Consider the following 20106-nt stretch of genomic DNA (forward strand, 5'->3'; position numbering starts at 1 on the left):
AAGATGCTGACTCCGGGACCTTTCTCCAGCTGGTAGCGGACAGTGCAAAAGGGGCCACCATCCGTTCCACGTCTCAGGTGGGCCAGCCAGTCCCGGACATCCAGCACCTAAAACTGCGAGCCGCGAGGCGCCGCGCAGAGCGCATAGCACTGCGCATCTCTCGACCGGAACACTGGACAGCGTTCCGCCGTGTAGACGCCGTCTGCAGGCGTCATGCTCGGCGACGCCGAAATCAGAGTTGGCAGGGCGTTTGCTGTTCCATCAACCGCTCTCTCAACGGACCACAAGCCTGGCGCCTCCTGACGTCACTCCTGTTGGCGCCCCGTGCACACGCCAGGTACTCTCCGTAGCGGTCCACATGGGCATAAGCGCGGGTAACCTGGCCGAGCTTCTCGCGGACCAATTCGCGGCCAGACCCCCAGCCCTGCAGGCACCACCTCCAGAGGCAGCCGCCCTGTCAATCCCATCCTCCTGCCATCATGCGGACTGGGTGGCTGCACAAATACAGGCACTGTGCAGCGAACCAATCCGCGTGTACGAGTTGAAGGCGGCACTCGATCAGACCAGGCGATGCAGTGCTCCGGGAGCTGACAGAATCACATTCCAAATGCTGTGCAACTTGGCTGATGCCGAGAAGGAGCGGCTCCTCGAGTGTTTCAACACCATCTGGGACACTGGTGTCCTCCCGGAGAGCTGGCTGGTTGCAGTGGTGACACCAATCTTGAAATCCCGGAAGCCTGCCATAGCCCTACCCTCATATAGGCCGGTGTCCCTCACTTCAGCCGCCTGCAAGGCGATGGAAAGGGTGGCACTGCACGCCTAGAGTGGATTGCTGCCCAACTCCAGTACTTCCCGGAGCAGCAGTCAGGCTTCAGATGTCAACGCTGCACGGCAGACTCTATCTCCGATGTGGTGGCCACCCTGGAGGATGCCAAAGCCACGGGGGACGTGGCAATGTTGGTGCTTCTGGACGTCAAGAGTGCCTTTGACGGACTTCCACATGCGGTCATCAAGGCCTGCCTAGACCGCCTCGGCCTGAGCGGCTGCCTCAGACGCTTCATTTCCGCATTCCTGACCGGCAGAACCTTCCGGGTGCGCGTTGGACAGGAACTCAGCGAGCCCAGGGATATCACGACTGGCGTCCCACAGGGATCGGTGCTCAGCCCTTTCCCGTTCAACATGGCTCTCGCGGGCCTACCCGCATCTCTCCCGGCGGACCCACGGTTCCCTGTTCGCTGCTCCATTTATGCCGACGACGTGGCACTCTGGGCCCGGGGGCCGAGGAAGTTCGTGCCATCCATTCGGTGCTCGCTACAACGGGCACTAGATGCGGTGACCGCATTCCTTGGTAGCATAGGCCTCACCGTCTCCACAGCCAAGACCGAGGCCATGCTGATTCATCCACTGGCCTCAGCTCGACGCTACACAAAGCAGCTGAAGATTGCTGGCCGTGCCCTACCTTGGCAGCAAATGGTCACTTACCTGGGGCTCGCCATTGACCACCGGCTCACGTGGATTCCTGCAGCCAAAGCCGCCACTACCAAGGTGCGCCGCGTGCAGGGAGCTGTCAGCAAGCTGCAGCAACATGGCCGTGGCTGCAACACAAAGTGGGCGCTGCGGCTGAACCAGGCCGCAGCAACGTCCGTGCTCTTGTATGCCCTTCCATTGGTCAACCTCACTCGGGCCAGGAGAGAGCAGCTGGAGGGTCTGCACAGAGGTGCTATTAGGAGTATCCTAGGGCTCCCAAAGTATTCAACATTCACCAGCCTCTGCAACGCTGGCAGAGGCTGGTGAATGGCCACTCTCGCTGAGGATGCTTGAACGCGCCCTGGGGCACATTGACCGCCTTCATCGTGCTCCGGATGGCGGAGACCTGCTGGCTAGACTCTACAGCCAGCCGTCCTCACGGATGGGAGGTCTGTGCCAGCTGTACGAGCAGATGATCACGGACCCTCCTGTGACAATTGTGCTGCCTCCACCACACCATCGACCAGCGGACGTCCACCTCTCGCTCAGTGGAGCGCATAAACGACAGACACCAGCTGCAGCACTGCAACAGGCTGCTGCCTGCAAACTCCACGAGGATCTGGAAGGAAGTCTGCTGGTCTACACAGATAGATCAGTCCTGGCGAACGGATCGGCCGCTGCAGCCTGCACCATCCCGGCTACGGCGGTCCACAGACAATGTCGGATCCCCTTTGCCACGAGCTCCACCGCGGCAGAACGAGCGGTGCTCCACCTAGCCGCCGATGTCCTGGCTGAGGACCCTCCTGGGCAACCGGTGGCAGTGCTCTGCGACTCGAAGCCAGCGCTCCAGAGCCTAATCAACCACCGCCGATCAGGGCTTACGGGAGCCCTGCTCAGCTCGAAGTTCTCGGCATTGGCTGCCGCGGGGGTCACCATCTCATTTCATTGGCTGCCTTCCCACGTTGGAATAGCCGGTAATGAGGCAGCGGATACCCTCGCCAAAACCGCCCACCATCCTGAAGTGCCGCTCACACGAGCAGTCGCTTCCTCAGATTTTTCAAGGCAGCGCCTGAAAAAACTGCTCACAATCGTCCACCCGGATGCCAGAGTGGCAAATAGCAACGGTCCCAGGCCACTTCCAGAGTGTGGCCTTACCAGGAGGGAACGCGCAACGTTGCTTCGACTGCGCACGGGCTGTGTCTGGACGGCGGCGCGGCTGCACGCCAAGGGACGCTCCACATCACCGGCCTGCGAACATTGTGGCGACCCCGAGACCCTCGAGCACCTTCTCTGTGCATGCCCAGCGCTCGCACAGGACCGCTCAAGGGTCATCACTGCCTACAGACAACAGGGTCTACCTGCTGCGACAACCAGCGACCTCCTGTTCCCGTCGCCTCTCCACCTCCGAGCTCTCCACAGCCTTTTGGAGTTTGTGGAACTGAACGGAATCTCCGCCCATCGCTAAGCGCTCGTCCCTAGCAGGCCATCGCCTCCATCACCAGCCTCCTTCATGATCGGATGAGACTCTTGCTGCTTCTTCTTCTCTTCCCTTCCTTTCAACATCTTTATCTCCTTTTTCGCCTTCCCCTGACGCCCCCCGTGCTCCCTATTGGGCAGCAGAAATAAGCGTCACTTTCTTCTTCAATAAAATCACTACTACTACTACTACTACTGTAAAGGAGGAAAGAGACGCCTACTTCTGCAGTCCTTAAGCGAGCACGGCGCAGAACGCGCGTTTCTTCTCCGCCGTGCGTTCATTCCCCGTGAAAGCGCGCGCCCCTCGCGCCCTTTCAATCGCACATACAGCGTTCGGCGCGCGGCGACGATTTCATCTCCATTGACGTCATACGGAACCTCACGGCGACGGCGACGCCGACGGCAGAAATGTGCTTTTGAGTGTCCATATATATAATTGCTATCGCAATAATAAACAGTCGTCAGTACCACTTCGTGTTGTCTCTTTCTTTTTCTGGCGTGTTATTTGCAGTAACTTCCCAAATCATGAATCACCAACTGGCCTACACCCACACTGTTCTAAATGCTGGTCTACGTTCACGCCAAATCGTGGCCGAGGAAGGCCACACGCACAATTTGCCCACGGCTGCTGCAGGAAAGGACAGAACGGGGAGCACCAATGACGGAGCATGTAAATTGGGAGTCTATGTCATTGTGCGGACTGCAAGAGCGAGACTGCATTACCACGAGAGACTGCTTCCCAATGCAGCTGGCCAGGCCGCCACATCCAAGAAACGTAACACGGCAACCCTAACCAAGTCAGATAACAGTGAAATGAGACTCTGAAATCAAAGACCGCATAAGGTCCGCACAATACATTATACATTGGTGAAGATCCATATGGAAACAGTGAGCATTGACGTACATGGGTCGCTTAGGGCACTTTCAGCTGTCCGACTACAGGCATAGTGCTTGCCTCCGTCACACATGGTGGTCTGGTAATGAGCGACAACAAGCAGCGCAAACACATTGGGCGGCGTGTCCCCCCTATTTGCACCGACAGTCACTGTTGAATATTAGCAACTTGCATTGCGAAGCAATCGGGTGACGCAGGCATCTACTGCCGCAGTCAACACAGCAACATGGACTACCCAGCATTTTACCATTAACTCCTTTCCAGGCTGCACGTTTCTTTTCTTTATAGGGCCGCTAATGTATGGCTCACACTTGGTGCCCCAATTTGTCTCAGTATGGACAAGTCGGTTTCGTGGGCATCACCTTCGGCAGCCACTCTTGCGGGCCACTTCACCCAGGTGGCTATCAACTTCATACACCTCAGATCATGTAAGCAGGTATGCTGGTCTATGTTCATGCCAAATTGCAGCTGATGAAGGCCACAAGCAAAATTTGCACATGGCTACAGCAGGAAAGGACAGAATGGGGAGCACCAATGACGGTGCGTGTAAATTGGGAGTCTATGTTGCTGTGTGAACTGCAGGAGCAGGTGCTTACCTCGAGAGACTGCTTCCCAATGCAACTTACCAGGTCCCCACATCCGAGAAACGTAACACGGCGACCACTACCAAGTGGGAAAGCAGCGAAACCAGACTCTGTAATCAATCACTTCAGTGTAGCTTGTGCTACACTGAAGGTAATCGAACAAGGCAATGCTACACCCAGGCTATCGAGCAAGAAGAGCAATGGCGAATGAGACTAGGAATTAAATATGGCAATCAGAAAGCTTGCGTTCATGAAAGAAGCCACTCGGCTCTGCAAGCACTGAAGGCCAAAAACATTAAGAAAAGCCGAATGCTACATAGCACACGGTGCAACGGTTAATGCAAGACGCATGCCGATGCTGCATCGGCTATTTCTGGAGAGGAATTGCACATGGCAACATACACTAAGAAATACTGCTACAGATATGGTATGCTACTAGACAGTGAATGGTATTAAGTATGAGCAAAGAATCGGTTGACCTTTATGTTTGGATGAGGAAGAAGAATTATCCCTAACAAGAGTGGGGAATGAAAAAGCTTGCACGTATAGAAAAAAATGTATACTTGGCACAAATGGAATTCGCCATGACCAGGAAGCTGATTAAGGAAGGGCATACTGATGGAACTCTTTTGGCCAGCGTCGTCCGTGCTTGTTCAATGGTTGCAGGTGCATCTCAACATGACGAATTTATAGAAACTCTTTGTTGAGGTACCTGGATGACTCGGCCAATATCCGTGCTGGTTCAATGATGGCTGAGGCTCTTTTCAGTCTTGACACAGTCATCCGTAGACTTGATATTTCATCCAAATACTTCTGCGTCCGCTTCTTTGTTTGTGGTGTAAAATCCTTGTAAATTTGGCTCCAGCCCCTTCCTGTCAGGGTAGATGGGGGCTCCTGTGATGAGGACAATGGTGTGCTTGGTGCAGATTCTGATGGGACAGAACAGTAACACATGAGATACCGCACAGCTTAGCCAAACTCATGCAGTGTTTTCTTTTATGTTTGAACCAATTATGCTGAACCATAAATGTCAAAAAACGTTCATATCATTTCCTACAAACAAATGACATGTATCGCAAGACTAGCGAGCCAATACAGTATATATTAAGCATATTTATTTCTGAACTTCCCAATTCCATCTGCTAGCCGCCTGGTTAGCTCAGATGGTAGAGCGGCTGCCCCGGAAAGGCGGTGGTCCCGGGTTCGAGTCCCGGACCAGGTCGAATTTTTCTTCAACTGCGAGGCTTTCTTTCGAGGAACCCGTTTGGGTTTCCATTGTAGCAAATTGCTACATTTGGGTGGATGTCTCAGTTTTCCTCTAATTACTTATCTCCACTTAGCGGATTTCCGCTGAACTATTACGTCATTTCTGAACTTGGTGTTGTTTACCTTGTAGTAACAGCCAAAGTACACACAATGGCCTTGTAGCAGGAAGCAGCTTTTCTTTGGTGTGTGGAGTGTGTTGCTTTACACTGGTGCCATCCTCTTTACTGCATGTCTGGAACAGAAATGTTGATTGCATCAGAAATTGAAAAAGCACAATTTTGCAAGATGAAATGCAAGAAGGTGAGACATATATATTGTAATGGTTTTAGACTGCAGAACACATGCAAATGTACACTGTTTGTTCTAGGGTGCTTCATCAGCATGTTAATTAAATATTGGTACTGTCCATAAAATTTATTTCTGCTTAAATACAATGCGTGTCAACACCTCAAGTATGATTAGAATCACAAATGAGAGCATTTGTGCGCTCATTTATACACTAGAAGAGATCACACTGCTGGTTTCACAAGCAAATGCAAGATAAACATGAAGCTATTAGAACTGCTGCATTGTTTTTCTGCACGAACGTGATGCACCACTTCAATACTGCAAAAATAAATGCCCCAAGGTAAATCAAATGGAACAGCACGAACACTTGGAACCAACAAGTACGAAATATGAGTAAATGATCATGCGTGCAACTGTTTAATACATTAAATGTCAGTACTTTCACTTCAATTTACCAAAGGGTTATCCGGTTTTGTGGCTACTCAGTCACCTACGGCCACGGATCCAACGAGGTGAAAAATGTGACGGGCGTTCTGATATCGCTCTTTTTTTTTCGTGATTGTGTTTGCATAACCACGGCCTCGCAACTAAAGATTTATTTCGGAAACAGCAACAGAGGGTCCTGACTGCCCATATCTAATGCAGAATCTAGTTCGTCAACTTGTCTCCGCCTGTAAGTTAACGAGACGAATATTACATAACGATTCAAGCAGCAGCGATGTTAAATGACTTGCCGGTATTGCCATCCTCTCAGTCGCAGCAGAATCCGGCTCCCGTTTCGATGCATACTTGTTCCGCATGGTTCACTATCAAAACCTAGCTTTCTGGCTTACATCTCCGCTCGCAAACCCGTCACTTCACCGCAAGTTAAATAACGCGAGGTGTCGAAGCGCAATAAACTGGTTTTAGCACAAAATAAACAAGCAGCATAAGTGTACGAACCAATGAATCCGTGCTTGCCGTGTACGCGAAAATACCGGTAAAAATTTTAAATTCAGGCCAGAGGTCACGTGAGAGATCGATGATGATGAACGTTATTTTGCGTTTATAATGGCAAAAAAAGAACAGAGTTAGCGTTCAATAGTACAATCTCTAATTAAGAATAACAATTTTGTACTCTTTGAATCTCTAATTAAGAATAACAATTTTGTACTCTTTGTCAATTAACAAAAACGCTTCGATAAGCGCAGGAAATAGTTTGTAGGTTAAAATAGCGCTTATTACGGCGCCTCTAGCGGGAGCTACTCAACTCACTTAGGCTTATTTTCGAGGGGATGTACTATGCTTGTTTTGTTAGCAGCGATTTTTTCGCCCTCTGTGGCCATTTGGTGAACTCGCGAGTTTCCGGGGCCTGTGGAGCCCGCGCCAACCCGCTTTATATTCCTAGCGCGCGCGTTAGAGGGAGAGGGGTGGAGAGAGGGCGCGCTATCACGCCAGCACCTGCTGTTGCTACGTAAAACTCCTTGATCTTGAAAGTAGCGACACTCTCCTCCGCGCGCCCGCTTTCCTCCTCAATTCTCCTCACCCGCCGGCTGCGCGCGCTGCGCACGGCACGCTATTGCGCCTGGGCTCCCGCGGACGGGCCGCAGAATTCGATGGAGGCGCGTTATTTTGGGCCAGTTGCGCGCCGCAGTGGCGTAGAATATTTTGAAAAATGGTGATAACAGCATGGAGAATGCTGAAGGCAACGTTTATGATGAGGTTGGTTTCATCTTAAAGCCGTATGAATGACACACACTGATGTAAAAGGAGCTTTGAGGCGAGTTCTATACTCCAGTTATTTTTTCTGCCACATGATACGCTGCTTTACTTTTTGCATCTGATCTAGTATTGCTTGTGGCAGATCGCTCTATGTTTGGCAGTTTTTTCTTGTATGTGCGCGCATGTGCACCGCAGGTATTATATTCAGTGTGCCTTCTTATAATGAATTACTGGCGAGAGCATCGTCCGTCCATGTGTTTGTCTCAATGTCAAAGTAGCTTTTGCGCTGTGGTTTCTGCATTGAATAGGACGGTTGCACAATTTCAGTGCAATGAAGCGGTGCCGGCAGCCACTCATCACCCACAATAACAGAAGCTGAGGAAAGGTATTTACAGATTATTCTTTAGGCGTAGGTGTCAATGAAGCTTAAAAAATACTCGGTATACCTATGGGAGAAGGCATTCTATATATTTAGGCAAAAGATACGCCTCTGGAAAAGGTATTTTGATAGTTCACACCAACATACCATTATATTATGTAGTAGGATAGTTAAAATTATGATTTTGATTAGACATCAGAAAAACATTTATCACACAAAAAACAAAAAGAATGGTCAGTAAGATGCTTCATTTTCGTCCATGCGCAAAAAACATCATTTGACAAGATACAGCTAGATAACGTAGAAGAGTATCATATAATATTCAGAATGAGAAACAATGCTAGTGTACAAATATGCCATGCAGTACGGATGGCAGCTGAGAAAAAGACATGCCCAAGAAAACCACAGTAGTAACATTACGCCATGGCACAAACCTACACCGTTTAATACATGATAAAGCAGTATCAGTGCGGCCGAAAGTTGACGGGCAATTCGTTCTTACGCTAAGAGCTTGTCCTTTCCAAAAAGCGGCTCTGTTGCGATCAAAACGACACTCCAAGTGTAAGAGATACCACGTTTTCTTTTGAGCCGAGCCACTATTTGCAAAGAATATGCCATGCGCGAATGCTCAGGAGATTCGTTTCATACTGGGCGCGCATGCTCAATCGAGTCCTTAATTTTAAGAGCTCTATAGTTGGATACCGCCCAAGAACGAAGTGGCAAACACCCCTCAAAGCGTGTCTTCCAACCAAGGGTATCGACCGTTTGTCATGACGTCCTGCTTAATCCCCTAGCGTGACATCGCAGTTGGCTGGTACGAGCTTCTTCGAAATGCCATTAACCACAACATCATTAATATTGGCCGGTGCCACTTACCGGATTGAAGGTAAATGAGTAAAAAGTTTTGAGTTCTGTCCGAGTGTAGTTGATGAAAAGCGCAAGTGACATTTACAAAATAGCTGTATATATGCAGTGAACATTGGTGAGCTTGGCTTCATATGCCACACAAAAAGCTGGCTTAACTGGTATAAGTGGCGTAGCGAGTCTGACGCTTGACTGCTAAGCATTCTTCGCAGGCTTAGGTAAAGCATTCGACTTAATAGAGGCAGCTGGAGCCTCTTTACGTCTTTCATAGTCAGTCACCACCACATCACTTCATGGTAGACACTGCAACACGCATACCAATACTTTGCGAAAGCCATCACGCTTTCCTTGCGGTATCGTAAAAACTGCATAGCCATCATCACGCTTCTTGCTACAGTTATATGTGCAGCAGCACGGCATAGCGCCAGCAGACAGTGCTCGAAACAGCCTGCAATGTTAGCGCGCGGCGTTCTCTATACGCCGAGCCAGCCGAGCTGAGGCGCAAGATGGCTCGAACGAAAAAGCAAAACACAAGCAAAACGCAAGCTCCGCTCGTTTCCAAGCGCAACGGCAGCGAGACCAATCATCGTGCAGGAAAACGCGCCCAAGGCCGTCTGTCCAACACCCTCTAGAAAAATATGAAGGCCTTAGTTCTTTTCCCTTTCCACTCGCGCTACGTCAGCAGATGGGGCGGACGCATGAGGCTGCGAGCGCGTTTTGCGGTTTTGCCCGTCGCCGCGACACGACGCATCCGCGCGTCCGGATCGCGCTGGTGCGCGTTGATCGCGCGTCTCCAGAAACTCATTCCCCGGCGCGTATGTACAGTCGTACATCTCTTCGCTGTTCAGTCGGACGTGTTTTCCTCGCTGTGAAAAGAATCCCGCCGCGATGCCGTGCAAATGCTGTGTACCTCGATGCCGCGGAAACTACACGGGGGACACGAAGGTGCACGTCTTCAAGTTCCCGAGAGATCAAGCTCTAAGGGACGCTTGGATTCGCGCTGTGCCACGGGAAAACCTCACGGTCACCGAACATTCCAGGTTAAGTTTTTTATTTAGGTGTTAGTTAATTGAAAGAATATAAACGTACATGTGTAAGTGGCTCATGAGCCGCATGTTTGTGTGACCTGTAGCCGTCGGTTTGCTGATTGGAGCGTATTTTTTTTCTAGGTATGTGAACTTCATTTCATGGACGAGGACATTATTCGAGACGCGACGCATACAGATCAAGCAACTGGCCGCGTAATGACAGTGCCGCTATCTCATGTGCGCCTTCGCCCAGACGCTGTACCGTCGAAGTTCCCGAATCATTCGAGCTACTTGTCCAGAAAGACCGCGAGGAGGGAAGATCCTGACTCCAAGCGCGCGCGAATAGAGAATGCAGCCCTTCAGAAAGCCATCGCTGAATCCAACGAGGCATTTATCAGAGCACGCGAGGAGGATAAAGTCAACAGTGTGAGCGAACTTGCCAACCACTTAAGGAGCCAAGAGATGAAGTTCTGGGATGTTATCGAAAGAAATGAAAGGCTTCTTCTCATTCACATTGTCGACGATGAAGCACCGTGGTTGAAATACTCTGTTTGCGTGAAAGGAGATTTGAGCGTGACACTACACGTTATGAAAACGGCCGTAAAAAAGCTCGGTGCAAATCTCTGCGTTCCCGAAATCGCTAACAGTAAAAGGGGTATGGTGGAACTCCTGGAAGGCATCGAGAAGTGGGACTGTGACCTGATGTCCAACTCAGTCGCCGAAATTTGCGAGGCTGTTTGTTTACTGCTTGATCAGCTTTGCACGTCCCAAGCAGAAGATGACGCCAACTGTATTCAATTTCTGAAAGAGCAAGTCACCTTGCACCTATCGAAAAAACAGCGCAGGCGCTACTCTGCTGATTTCATGATGTTTTGCTGTATTGTTTTCACTATATCGCACCATGCATACGCGTTCATACGTAGCCATGGAAGCATCACCTTGCCGCATCCTATGACGATAAGATCAGTGTGCTCGTCTTATGGTATGAGTCCTCAACAAGAGCATCAGAGTGAAACATTCCTCAGCTACATGACAAGAATTTCTGACCTGAAAGATGACCAGCGCTTTGTCACAGTTATGGTTGATGAAATACATATAAAACCTTACTTTGACTACAAAGGAGGCAATATTACCGGCGCTGCAATTAATAGAAATGAAGCTGCTAACTGTGCGCTCGTTTTCATGGTGCGCAGCGTGACGTGTAAATTCAAAGAAGTTGCGCACATCGTGCCGGTGCACCTAGTAGAGGCGGAGTTCCTGCAAAAGACGCTTAAAGACGTGATTTGTGGGCTGTAAAAGATTGGGTACCGGGTTATGTGCGTCGTCAGCGACAACAACTCTGTGAACAGAAAAGCGATGTCACTTTTCGAATCACCTCCGTGTAACAGAATTGTGTACCAACATCCATCAGACCCTTCAAGGCCGCTGTTCTTCGTTATAGACCCAGTGCACATTCTAAAATGCATACGAAATAACTGGATCAATCAGAAGAATGACCAAATTTGTTTCTACTTCCCGGAGATCCAAGGAGACACACCAGAATCAGAGCGAATGCAAACAGCGTCATTTGCAACAATCAGGGACCTTCACAGCAAAGAGTGTGACCAGCTGTTGAAATATGGCTATGGGCTGTCAAGAAAAGCCCTCTACCCTTCGAGTCTTGAAAGGCAGGACGTAAAGCTTGCTTTACAAATCTTCAATGACTATTTACCAGAGGCGTTACGTGCTCTTGGAGCAAAGCACAACCTATTCTCTTTCGAGGCCACGGCTACATTCGTCGAGATCATACTCAAGTGGTGGAAAATTGTAAACGTCAAAACTCCATGGAAGGGAGAAAGGCTTAGAGATCACTTCCAACAACCAGTGCTTTCCATTGATAACGATCCAAAAATTGACTTCTTGCACATGTTTCTGAAGTGGCTGGATGAGTGGAAGAACAAAGGATTTGACAACTGTACTCTGACAAAGGAGACTCACGCTGCTCTCGAACACACCACCTATGCGCTTGTTGAGCTCGCTAGGTACAGCTTCGAAGAGCTTGGAATGTCATATGTCCTTTTTGGGAAGATTCAGACAGACTGCCTTGAAGATCGGTTTGGAAAGTATAGGCAGCTGGCAGGTGCGCAATATCACATCTCCATCAGGCAGATATATGAAGTCGAAAACAAGCTGCGCCTGCAAAGCACCTTGCCTACAGTTTCCCCTGACCAGCACTGGGAATGTGTCCGAAAGCAAGTCGAGGCATTGCTTCCCAGCAGCAACGTTGTTGTTACCAGCCAGGCTCTTACGAAGATGCAGGACGTCGTCCCAGTCCTCGTCTACGTTGCAGGTTATGCAGTATACGGGACCCTTAAAAAGTTGCAGTGCGAGCAATGCAGGGACTCGTTGACCGTGGACAAGAAGATCACAGTCTCTGCCACAAACGAACATTATGGTCTTGTGAAGGAGCTGGACCGAGGAGGTTTAGTTTATCCATCAATGTTTGCACTTAACGCAGTTGCTCATAGCTACGTTGTAGTAGAGCAGCTCGCTACAGAGCCAGCACTGCTTATGATGCCTGAACAACGCCAGGTGGTAACGAAAATGACGCTACAATTGCTGGCTAGTGAAGAGCAGTCCGACTTCGATACGTGTGAGAATGGCCACACAGTTGAATTAGTGCTTAAACACATCCTGCGGTGCAGCACCAACATTCTGCTAAAGAACTTTTGTAGTAAGCTGAACGACAAACTTCTCGACGCTGCCGATAAATAAAAAAAAAAAAGGAAAGCCACAACTCTCGAGGCCAAATAACTGCATGCATTGCTTCTAATATAAAGCCAGCACAAAAAGAAACTGGGCTTCGTAAATAAATGTTTTGCTGCTACAGTTTTCTGGCGTTCTATTCTTTTTTAAATACATGCATGCTTGTTCTTGCAGAAAAAAAAATGTTTCCGCGCAATGCACCTGCGAGACAACCTCTCTTGAACAGCGTTCCATATCTTTTTTTTCAATCCGCCCCATCGTGTGACGTCACGCGAAGAGAGCTAAGGCCTTCATATTTTTCTAGAGGGTGTTGGTCTGTCGCGGAGGGGACTCGCGAGGGGCGAGGAGAAGGCGAGGAGGTCGCGCGCCGGCGGCAAAGTACAAAGAGTGGCGGTACTTTCCTACATCAAGGGACTTTATTGCTACGGTGCTTGCAGCGCCGGAACGCGACTCAACTACGACGTTTCGCGCGCTGCACATGAGCTGCAAGCACGGTGGAAGAATATTTAGGTGTTGACACTGCGCGCGAGCGAGCGTCCAGATTATGTTCGGCCGCGCGCGGGCGCACCGAGTAGCTCTGCTGCGAGCAGATAGATGGCGCCGCGGCCAGCGGTCCCAGCTTAGCGGCGCCGGCGGCTTGGCATTCCTCTGCCCCTGCTAAATTTTCGGTCGTAGTGGAGTGAGTAAATCTCAAAGCGCGAAAAAAAAATCGTGATTTCACATTAAAGTGATAAGTGTACCAGGCTTCGCTAACATGAAGGTTCATTGTGCAGGGCGTGGATGACGTGAACACGGATCAATCGGGCAGCACTCAAAGCCCTCTGAAGTTACCCTCGCACGCGCAATTTGTTTCGTCCGGTCTAGCCGTTCATCCAAGCATAAAAAAAATGAAAGTGTTAGCCCACGTGCTACCCCTCGATCAGAAGAAAATAGTGACTGCGCCAGAAAAGGTATTTCATGCTTATCGCTGCTTCCATTCACACTCAGAAACCATTAAATCATCGTTGCGCGAATTCAATGTGGCCGCGATATGAATTAAGAAATGAAACGGCGCAAGCTTGCGATATGCAATGCACTAGAGCAATGTGGCTGTTCATGGCTAGAACTTAAGATGAGAATGCACATCAGCTATGTAAAAACTCTTTCAAATGGGAATTTATTAGGCGGGACGAAGGCAGGCGTCTATCTTGAATTAGGGCATCACTACCATAGTTTACTGATGAAAACCCGAGCAAATGCCTTTTTTATTCCAATTCCACTTAACATAGACCGTGTATATTATTCATTGGGTTTTCGTCCATTGAGGACTGAGTGACTCTTGCAGGATCTGAAAAAGAAGAGGTAACTTTCTTTTTTCTTAAATTGCATATGAGAATGTGCCAATGTAAGCGTGTTTGACAATGCAGGCTACAGCCTGTCCACACATACACTTACACCCACCACACAATAATCCCATAGATCTTTTTTTTTTTTTGCATAGACACAATACGAAAAAACTTGTGCATGAAGCAGCTCGATAATTTTAATAGGTGATAACCATCCCAGAAGCTTGCGGTCTCATACACTCACACAACAAAAAATGTATAAAAACATGCAAGCGTGTAATATACACCGCACGCGCATTGTAAAAAAAATTCAGTAGCCAGGATGGAACAAATTTGAAAATCAGGCACACATCTGCACAGAAAACAGCAGTATTTTACAGGGTGCACAAATATTTCAAAATATGCAAATGTCACGTAGCTGAACAAAACCATAGTAATGTTGTTGCCGTCCCTTGGAGATACTCGGTTATTTTTTACATTTCGCCTAATTAGATAATTAGTCGTATTTATTGATCAACTTCTCAATTATTATAATTAGATTAAAAGTGTCAATGAGAAAATTGTAGAGCAACATCAAAGACTCCTGATACAGCTTTGTATTGCTCAATACGCGTTACGTAGAAGTGTTTTTCCGAGCATGAAAGAAGCTCACGAATACAAGCAAAGTGCCTCGAGCGGCCAGTCGCGCGGCATTATTGCTGTATTCGCGGGTTTCTTTCACGCTCGGAAAACACTTTTATGTATCACGTATTGAGCAACAGAAAGTTATATTGGGAGTTTTCCATACTGCTGTACAATTCTCTTGTTCATACTTTTTATCAAACTATAGCATTAAAAGAGTTGATTAATCAATTAAGAAAATAATTAGTTAATTAAGCGGAATAAAAAAAATAATCTGAGTATCTCCAAGCGACGGCAGACAACATTACCTTGATTCTGTCCAGCTACGTGACATATACATATTTTCCAATCTTGGCGCATGATAGTAAACCACCCAGTATATATCTTTTACATGCAGCAAAATTTGCACAAACTACTGCGGCACACAGGAGGTTGTCTCTTCCGCAACGGCTTTCGAGGTTTATTTGACCGTGTGAGGTTCTTTGGACAGTTTGGAAATAAGGTGGGAATCCTTTTATCGAGCGCTCCGCGTAATATTGCCACGTGTCTAGCGCGGCGATGACGACGGCATAAGACACATCGCCACATATGAAAAACATAGCAAGAAGAAGAAGAAGCAGTGACTAGCGCGCGCTATTTTAAAACCGTCCGTTCTTGTTACTGCCTCTGCCGACAAGTGCGTTTCGTTTGTCCCTCGAGCTTTCGACGTCGTGACAATATGCCATCGATATCGTATCCTCTGAAAAATGGCTGGTGCAGACATGGTCGGTAGGCGTTAGAGTTCGGTCTGTCCTCAGATTTGCACGGCGCCACTGCTCTAGACGACCGCTGTCGGACGGCGCTTTGAATAAAGGCACACGCTCCGCACAAGTCAGGTATCCAGAATTGCAGTTCGGAACGAAGCACTTTCTAGCCATTTCAAACGCCCCTCAGAACGCCGCTGCCACCTTCGTCGAGGGCCCGTGGCGACAATACCCAAGCACAAGCTCATGAAACGAACGCGAACAAAAGATGTCACAGTTTAGCCCTAAGGGCGAAGCAATGAATGCGATAGCAACACAGCAATGCCATACAAAGTAAGGTGAGCGGCTTTGGTAGCAATATGAATTGTAGTAAACATGAGCTGATGAAGTAAGCAGGTGTGCTGCGCCGTAAGTAGACCGACATGAAGAGAGACTCGATGACCACGAGAAGGCGCCTGTGAAATGGTGGTGTTGATGAGAAGCGCTTCCCGTGGGCAGTGCGTGCGAAGGGACACACCTGTAGCGCTGCACTGCCGATCCGGGCAGCATTACATGTGTAGCGTGCGTTGGAAAATGTGGCCCGACTATTAATAACTGAATGAACAAGCGTGGTGTGAGCGCGCACAAACAAACATAAATAGATCACACTGAATGACTGCAGACAACGACTGTCAAAACGCTGGCAGCAAGCAGCGGGCGAAGGTACGTGCGGTCTATCGCTTCAACGGAAACTGAGCGGCGAATGCACGGCGCATAAAGGTCAGAGCCGTGTGGAGATAAGCGATGGTGCGAGCGAGCGACGAGCGTGGTTGCTGGCACAGTAGAAGTGCGCCCCCCCCCCCCCCCCAGCTCCCTCCGGCGCTGGCTTCCCGCTTCCTTGCTTGCGCGTGGGAGATTGAGTGCGTTCTCTCTCCGTGATAGCGCGCGTCCCCGCACGATTCCGCTCGGGCATACGGCGCGCGGCGAAGATTTTATCTATAGGGAACCTGACGGCGACGGCGACGCCGACGGCAGAAATCCGGTTGAAGTGTCCATATAATTGCTATCGCAATAAAATCATGCCTTCAAAACAGCGCAACCGCACATGCAAGCAGGAAGACGAAGCAGCGGCAGCACGCGCCTTGCCGCCGAGGCTGGTGATGATGATGATGATGATGATTTATTGGCATCCCCTTTGAAACGGGGCGGCGACAAATAGTCACCTAGCCTGCTTGATTTAATCAGGTATACTATACATGTTCTTTATCTTGCATTTTTGTATACCTATCATTATTTTTCTTTTTCAAAAATTTACCTTGTACCGCTGCCTATGATTTTAAGAGATCAGGTCGCATCCATCTTTTCCCTACTTTTTTTCCACCAGTACTCTAATCGTCTCTTGCTGATCTCTACGGCTGATCTGTTTATGTTCCCTTCCACTTTAAACCCAAGCGCTTCTGGGAGTTGCACGTTACCTACGGTTCTCGCTGGGTGGATCCCGTCACATTCCATTAGGATGTGCTGAGTGGTCTCTGGATCTTTACTGCAGCATACACATGTCTCATCTAATTCCGAATATTTGTTCCGATATGTTTTCGTCCTTAGGCAACCGGCTCGAGCCTCAAATAGCAAGGCACTGCCCTTTGTGTTATCGTACAGATTTTCCCTTCTAATTTCTTTCTTCTCATTCTTGTAAATCTCCATTGTCCTTTTCGTTTCCATTCTTTGCATCCAATTCACGGTCTCTATTTCTCTCACTTTCTTTCTGATGACCCCTGGTTGTCTATTTACAGTTTCGATTATCCTGTACTTGGTTGCCAACTTCCTTGACCTCTTCCTCCATTCTGTGTCCACGCTTTTCATGTAGAGATACTTGTGCACTTTAGCTGCCCATTTATTTTCATCCATGTTCCTGAGCCTTTCTTCAAAACTAATTTTGCTTTGTGCTTCTCTGACTTCAAAAGAGGCCCAACCCATGTCTCCATGCACTGCCTCATTTGTCGTATTACCGTGTGCTCCCAAAGCCAACCGGCCTACTGATCTTTGGTTAACTTCCAAACCCGCCAATATATCCGATTTTAAGCATATAATGGCATTTGCGAATGTTAGCGCTGGCACCATTACTCCTTTCCAGATTCCACGCACCACCTCATACTTATTGTGGCCCCACAGTGCTCTGTGTTTCATTAATGCTGCATTCCGCTTCCCCTTTATTTTCAGATTATCTTGGTGGTTGATTGAGTAATTCTTTCCTTCGTTTATGTGTACGCCGAGGTACTTATATTGCTTCACTATGGGTATTACTTGCTGTTGAATTGACACCACGAAGTTACTCGTGTGCTCATTAAAGATCATAATCCCTGATTTCTCTGTGCTAAACTTAAGGCCTAGATTTGTCGCTGCGTTCCCACAGATATTCGCAAGTATCTGTAAATCTTTTTTATTGTCCGCTAGTAGCACAATGTCGTCTGCGTACATCAGTCCAGGGATCTTCTGTTGCACCATTTGTCCATTACGCATGTAGGATAAATCAAAACCTAATTCGCTGTTTTCCAGTCGTCTTTCTATGCCCTTGACGTAAAGCGTGAACAACAATGGTGACAGAGGGCATCCTTGCTTCAATCCTTGGTGAATTCCCACCATTTCATTTCCTTTTCGGCCTTCCCATGCCACTTGTACTTGGTTGTCTCGATATATCTCCCTCAGCAGCTCCACGAAATCGTCATCTATGCCTTCGTATTGAAGAATATCCCACAACAATTCCCTGTCTACGTTGTCATAAGCTCCTTTAATATCTAGAAATGCTATCCATAAAGGTCTTTTCTGAGCTACTGAAATCTCTATGCACTGAGTTAGTACAAACATATTGTCTTCTAAGCGTCTGCCTGGCCTGAACCCATTCTGTAGTTCCCCCAATACACCGTTTTCCTCCACCCACTTCGACAGTTCTAATTTTATGGCTTGCATTGCCATTCTATATATCACCGACGTTACTGTAACTGGCCTGTACGAGCTCGTCTTATCCTTATCTCCTTTGCCTTTGTAGATAAGATTCATCTTGCTTTCACGCCATCCAACGGGAATATTCTTTGTTCTAATCACTTGCTCTATGGCATTAGTCAGCAGTGCCTTGCTTTTTGGACCGAGGTTTTTGATTAGCTGTATTGGGATTTCATCGGGTCCTGCTGCCATGTTGTTAGGGACATTTTCTGCTGCCTTTTTCCAATAAAAGCTTTCTATGCTGAATTTTGATCTCTCAGGCCTCTCTGTTGTTGCTGGATCTGGTGTCTGAACTAGGCTTTTTCTCGTACCGAAGTTATGCCTGATAACGTCTGTGATGTACCGCAGCGCATCATCGCCTTCATAGATGTTACCGTCTTCATCCCTTATAGCCGTTTGCGAGTTTCTAGTTGGAGCTCCGAGTGCTTTTATATGGTTCCAGAATCTTTTTGGGGCGCCTTTGTCTCTTTTGTGAATGTTATGCACCCAACGTTCACTTGCGCATTTAATTTTCTCTTGCACGAGCTCACTCGCAACCCTTTTCTTTTCTCGGTACGTATTCCATCTAAGGAGCACCTCTTCTTCTTGTAATCCCAACTTTTTGGCTTCTCGATGAACCCTAGATGCCTCTTTACGCTCTTCTATAGCTTGTTTAATTTCCTTGTTCCACCACTTACGTGGTTTCCTCTTTCCAATCCAACAATTGTATTGCCGTGTCCGCCTTATTTCATGCTGCATAACCTCCACCAGTTCCTTATATTCCCAGACTGCTGTAGGAAAAGCCTCAATTTTCTTCTCTATGTTGTTTGCGATCTCTGTTATTTGCTCGTCATTCATTTTTAAAAACTCTGAGGCTATTGGTTCATGTTCTGCGCTGGTATCTCTCCCAAACTTTAATGCTAAACGTCTATGATCGCTTCCCAGGCTATTTTTTCCATTTTCGTCTATTATCATTTGGTCCAGTTGTTCGTAGACCATTTCTGAGACTAAGGCGTAGTCGATACATGACTGCCTGTTTCCGCATTGCCACGTTACCTGTCCATGACACTTATTCTCCCTGTTAACTACTATAAGGTTCTGTTCATCACACAAATCCAGCACTAGAGAGCCGTTGTAATCAGTATATCCGTCTAAATCGTCCATGTGCGCGTTCATATCTCCCACTAATATCACCTGGCCCGAGTTACTGAACTCATTAATATCGCTTCTAATGCAATCGACCAATTCCTTATTTTTTTCCCTGCTATCACTACCTGTCCACAGGTAAGCTACTCCCAGCCACGTCTTTTTACCTTGCCATGTACCACTAATCCATAAATGCTCTTTACATGTCTCGTTTACCCTTCGCCACTTCAGACCTCGCCTAATTAGTACGCCTACGCCTCCGCCTTTCCTTGACCCGGTCATTCTGTTGCACCCTTCCCATACAAAGTTGTCAATAACAGGCGGCTGCTCCAAATCTCGTAGATGCGTTTCGGTCAAGGCGTACACACTAATCGCTTCATCATTCAGTTGCTTCATCATTCATCAGTTGCTTCATCATTCAGTTGCTTCATCATTCAGTTGCTTCATCATTCAGTTGCGTTCATCATTCAGTTGCGTTGATGGGACCGCATACCGCAGCGCCCTCTACGACGGCGCCGAACCAGCTGCAACTAAGCCGAACATAATCTGGACGCGAGCGAGCGGCGCTTTCGCGCGCGTTGGGGGGAGAGTGTCAGCACCTCTCCTTATTCTTACACCGT

General features: G+C 48.2%; 1 protein-coding gene, 1 non-coding gene and 1 pseudogene across 2 annotated transcripts; all 3 read left to right on the top strand.

The window, feature by feature from the left end:
- Window positions 1-358: 358 nt before the first annotated feature.
- LOC119459384 (uncharacterized) lies at window positions 359-5378 on the top strand. The gene is made up of 3 exons (XM_037721178.1): window positions 359-567; window positions 783-1155; window positions 5349-5378. The coding sequence occupies exons 1-3, from the start codon at window positions 359-361 to the stop codon at window positions 5376-5378; spliced, it is 612 nt and encodes a 203-aa protein (XP_037577106.1).
- A 192-nt stretch (window positions 5379-5570) lies between these two features.
- On the top strand, window positions 5571-5644 carry Trnas-gga (transfer RNA serine (anticodon GGA)). Its single transcript has one exon. It is a non-coding gene; the product is annotated as a tRNA-Ser (tRNA).
- A 4438-nt stretch (window positions 5645-10082) lies between these two features.
- LOC119459385 (uncharacterized) lies at window positions 10083-12911 on the top strand (annotated as a pseudogene).
- Window positions 12912-20106: the final 7195 nt, after the last annotated feature.

The sequence above is a fragment of the Dermacentor silvarum genome, chromosome 7 (genome assembly GCF_013339745.2).
Source record: "Dermacentor silvarum isolate Dsil-2018 chromosome 7, BIME_Dsil_1.4, whole genome shotgun sequence".
Classification (NCBI taxonomy): domain Eukaryota; kingdom Metazoa; phylum Arthropoda; class Arachnida; order Ixodida; family Ixodidae; genus Dermacentor; species Dermacentor silvarum.

Excerpts from the sequence above, each read along its gene's own strand:
- LOC119459384 (XM_037721178.1), top strand. The coding sequence starts at position 359 with ATGGGCATAAGCGCGGGTAACCTGGCCGAGCTTCTCGCGGACCAATTC. Across the intron at positions 568-782 it reads GCGGCACTCGATCAGACCAG|CCGCCTGCAAGGCGATGGAA; the intron begins GCGATGCAGTGC and ends CCCTCACTTCAG. Across the intron at positions 1,156-5,348 it reads CTGGCGTCCCACAGGGATCG|ATTCTGATGGGACAGAACAG; the intron begins GTGCTCAGCCCT and ends TGCTTGGTGCAG.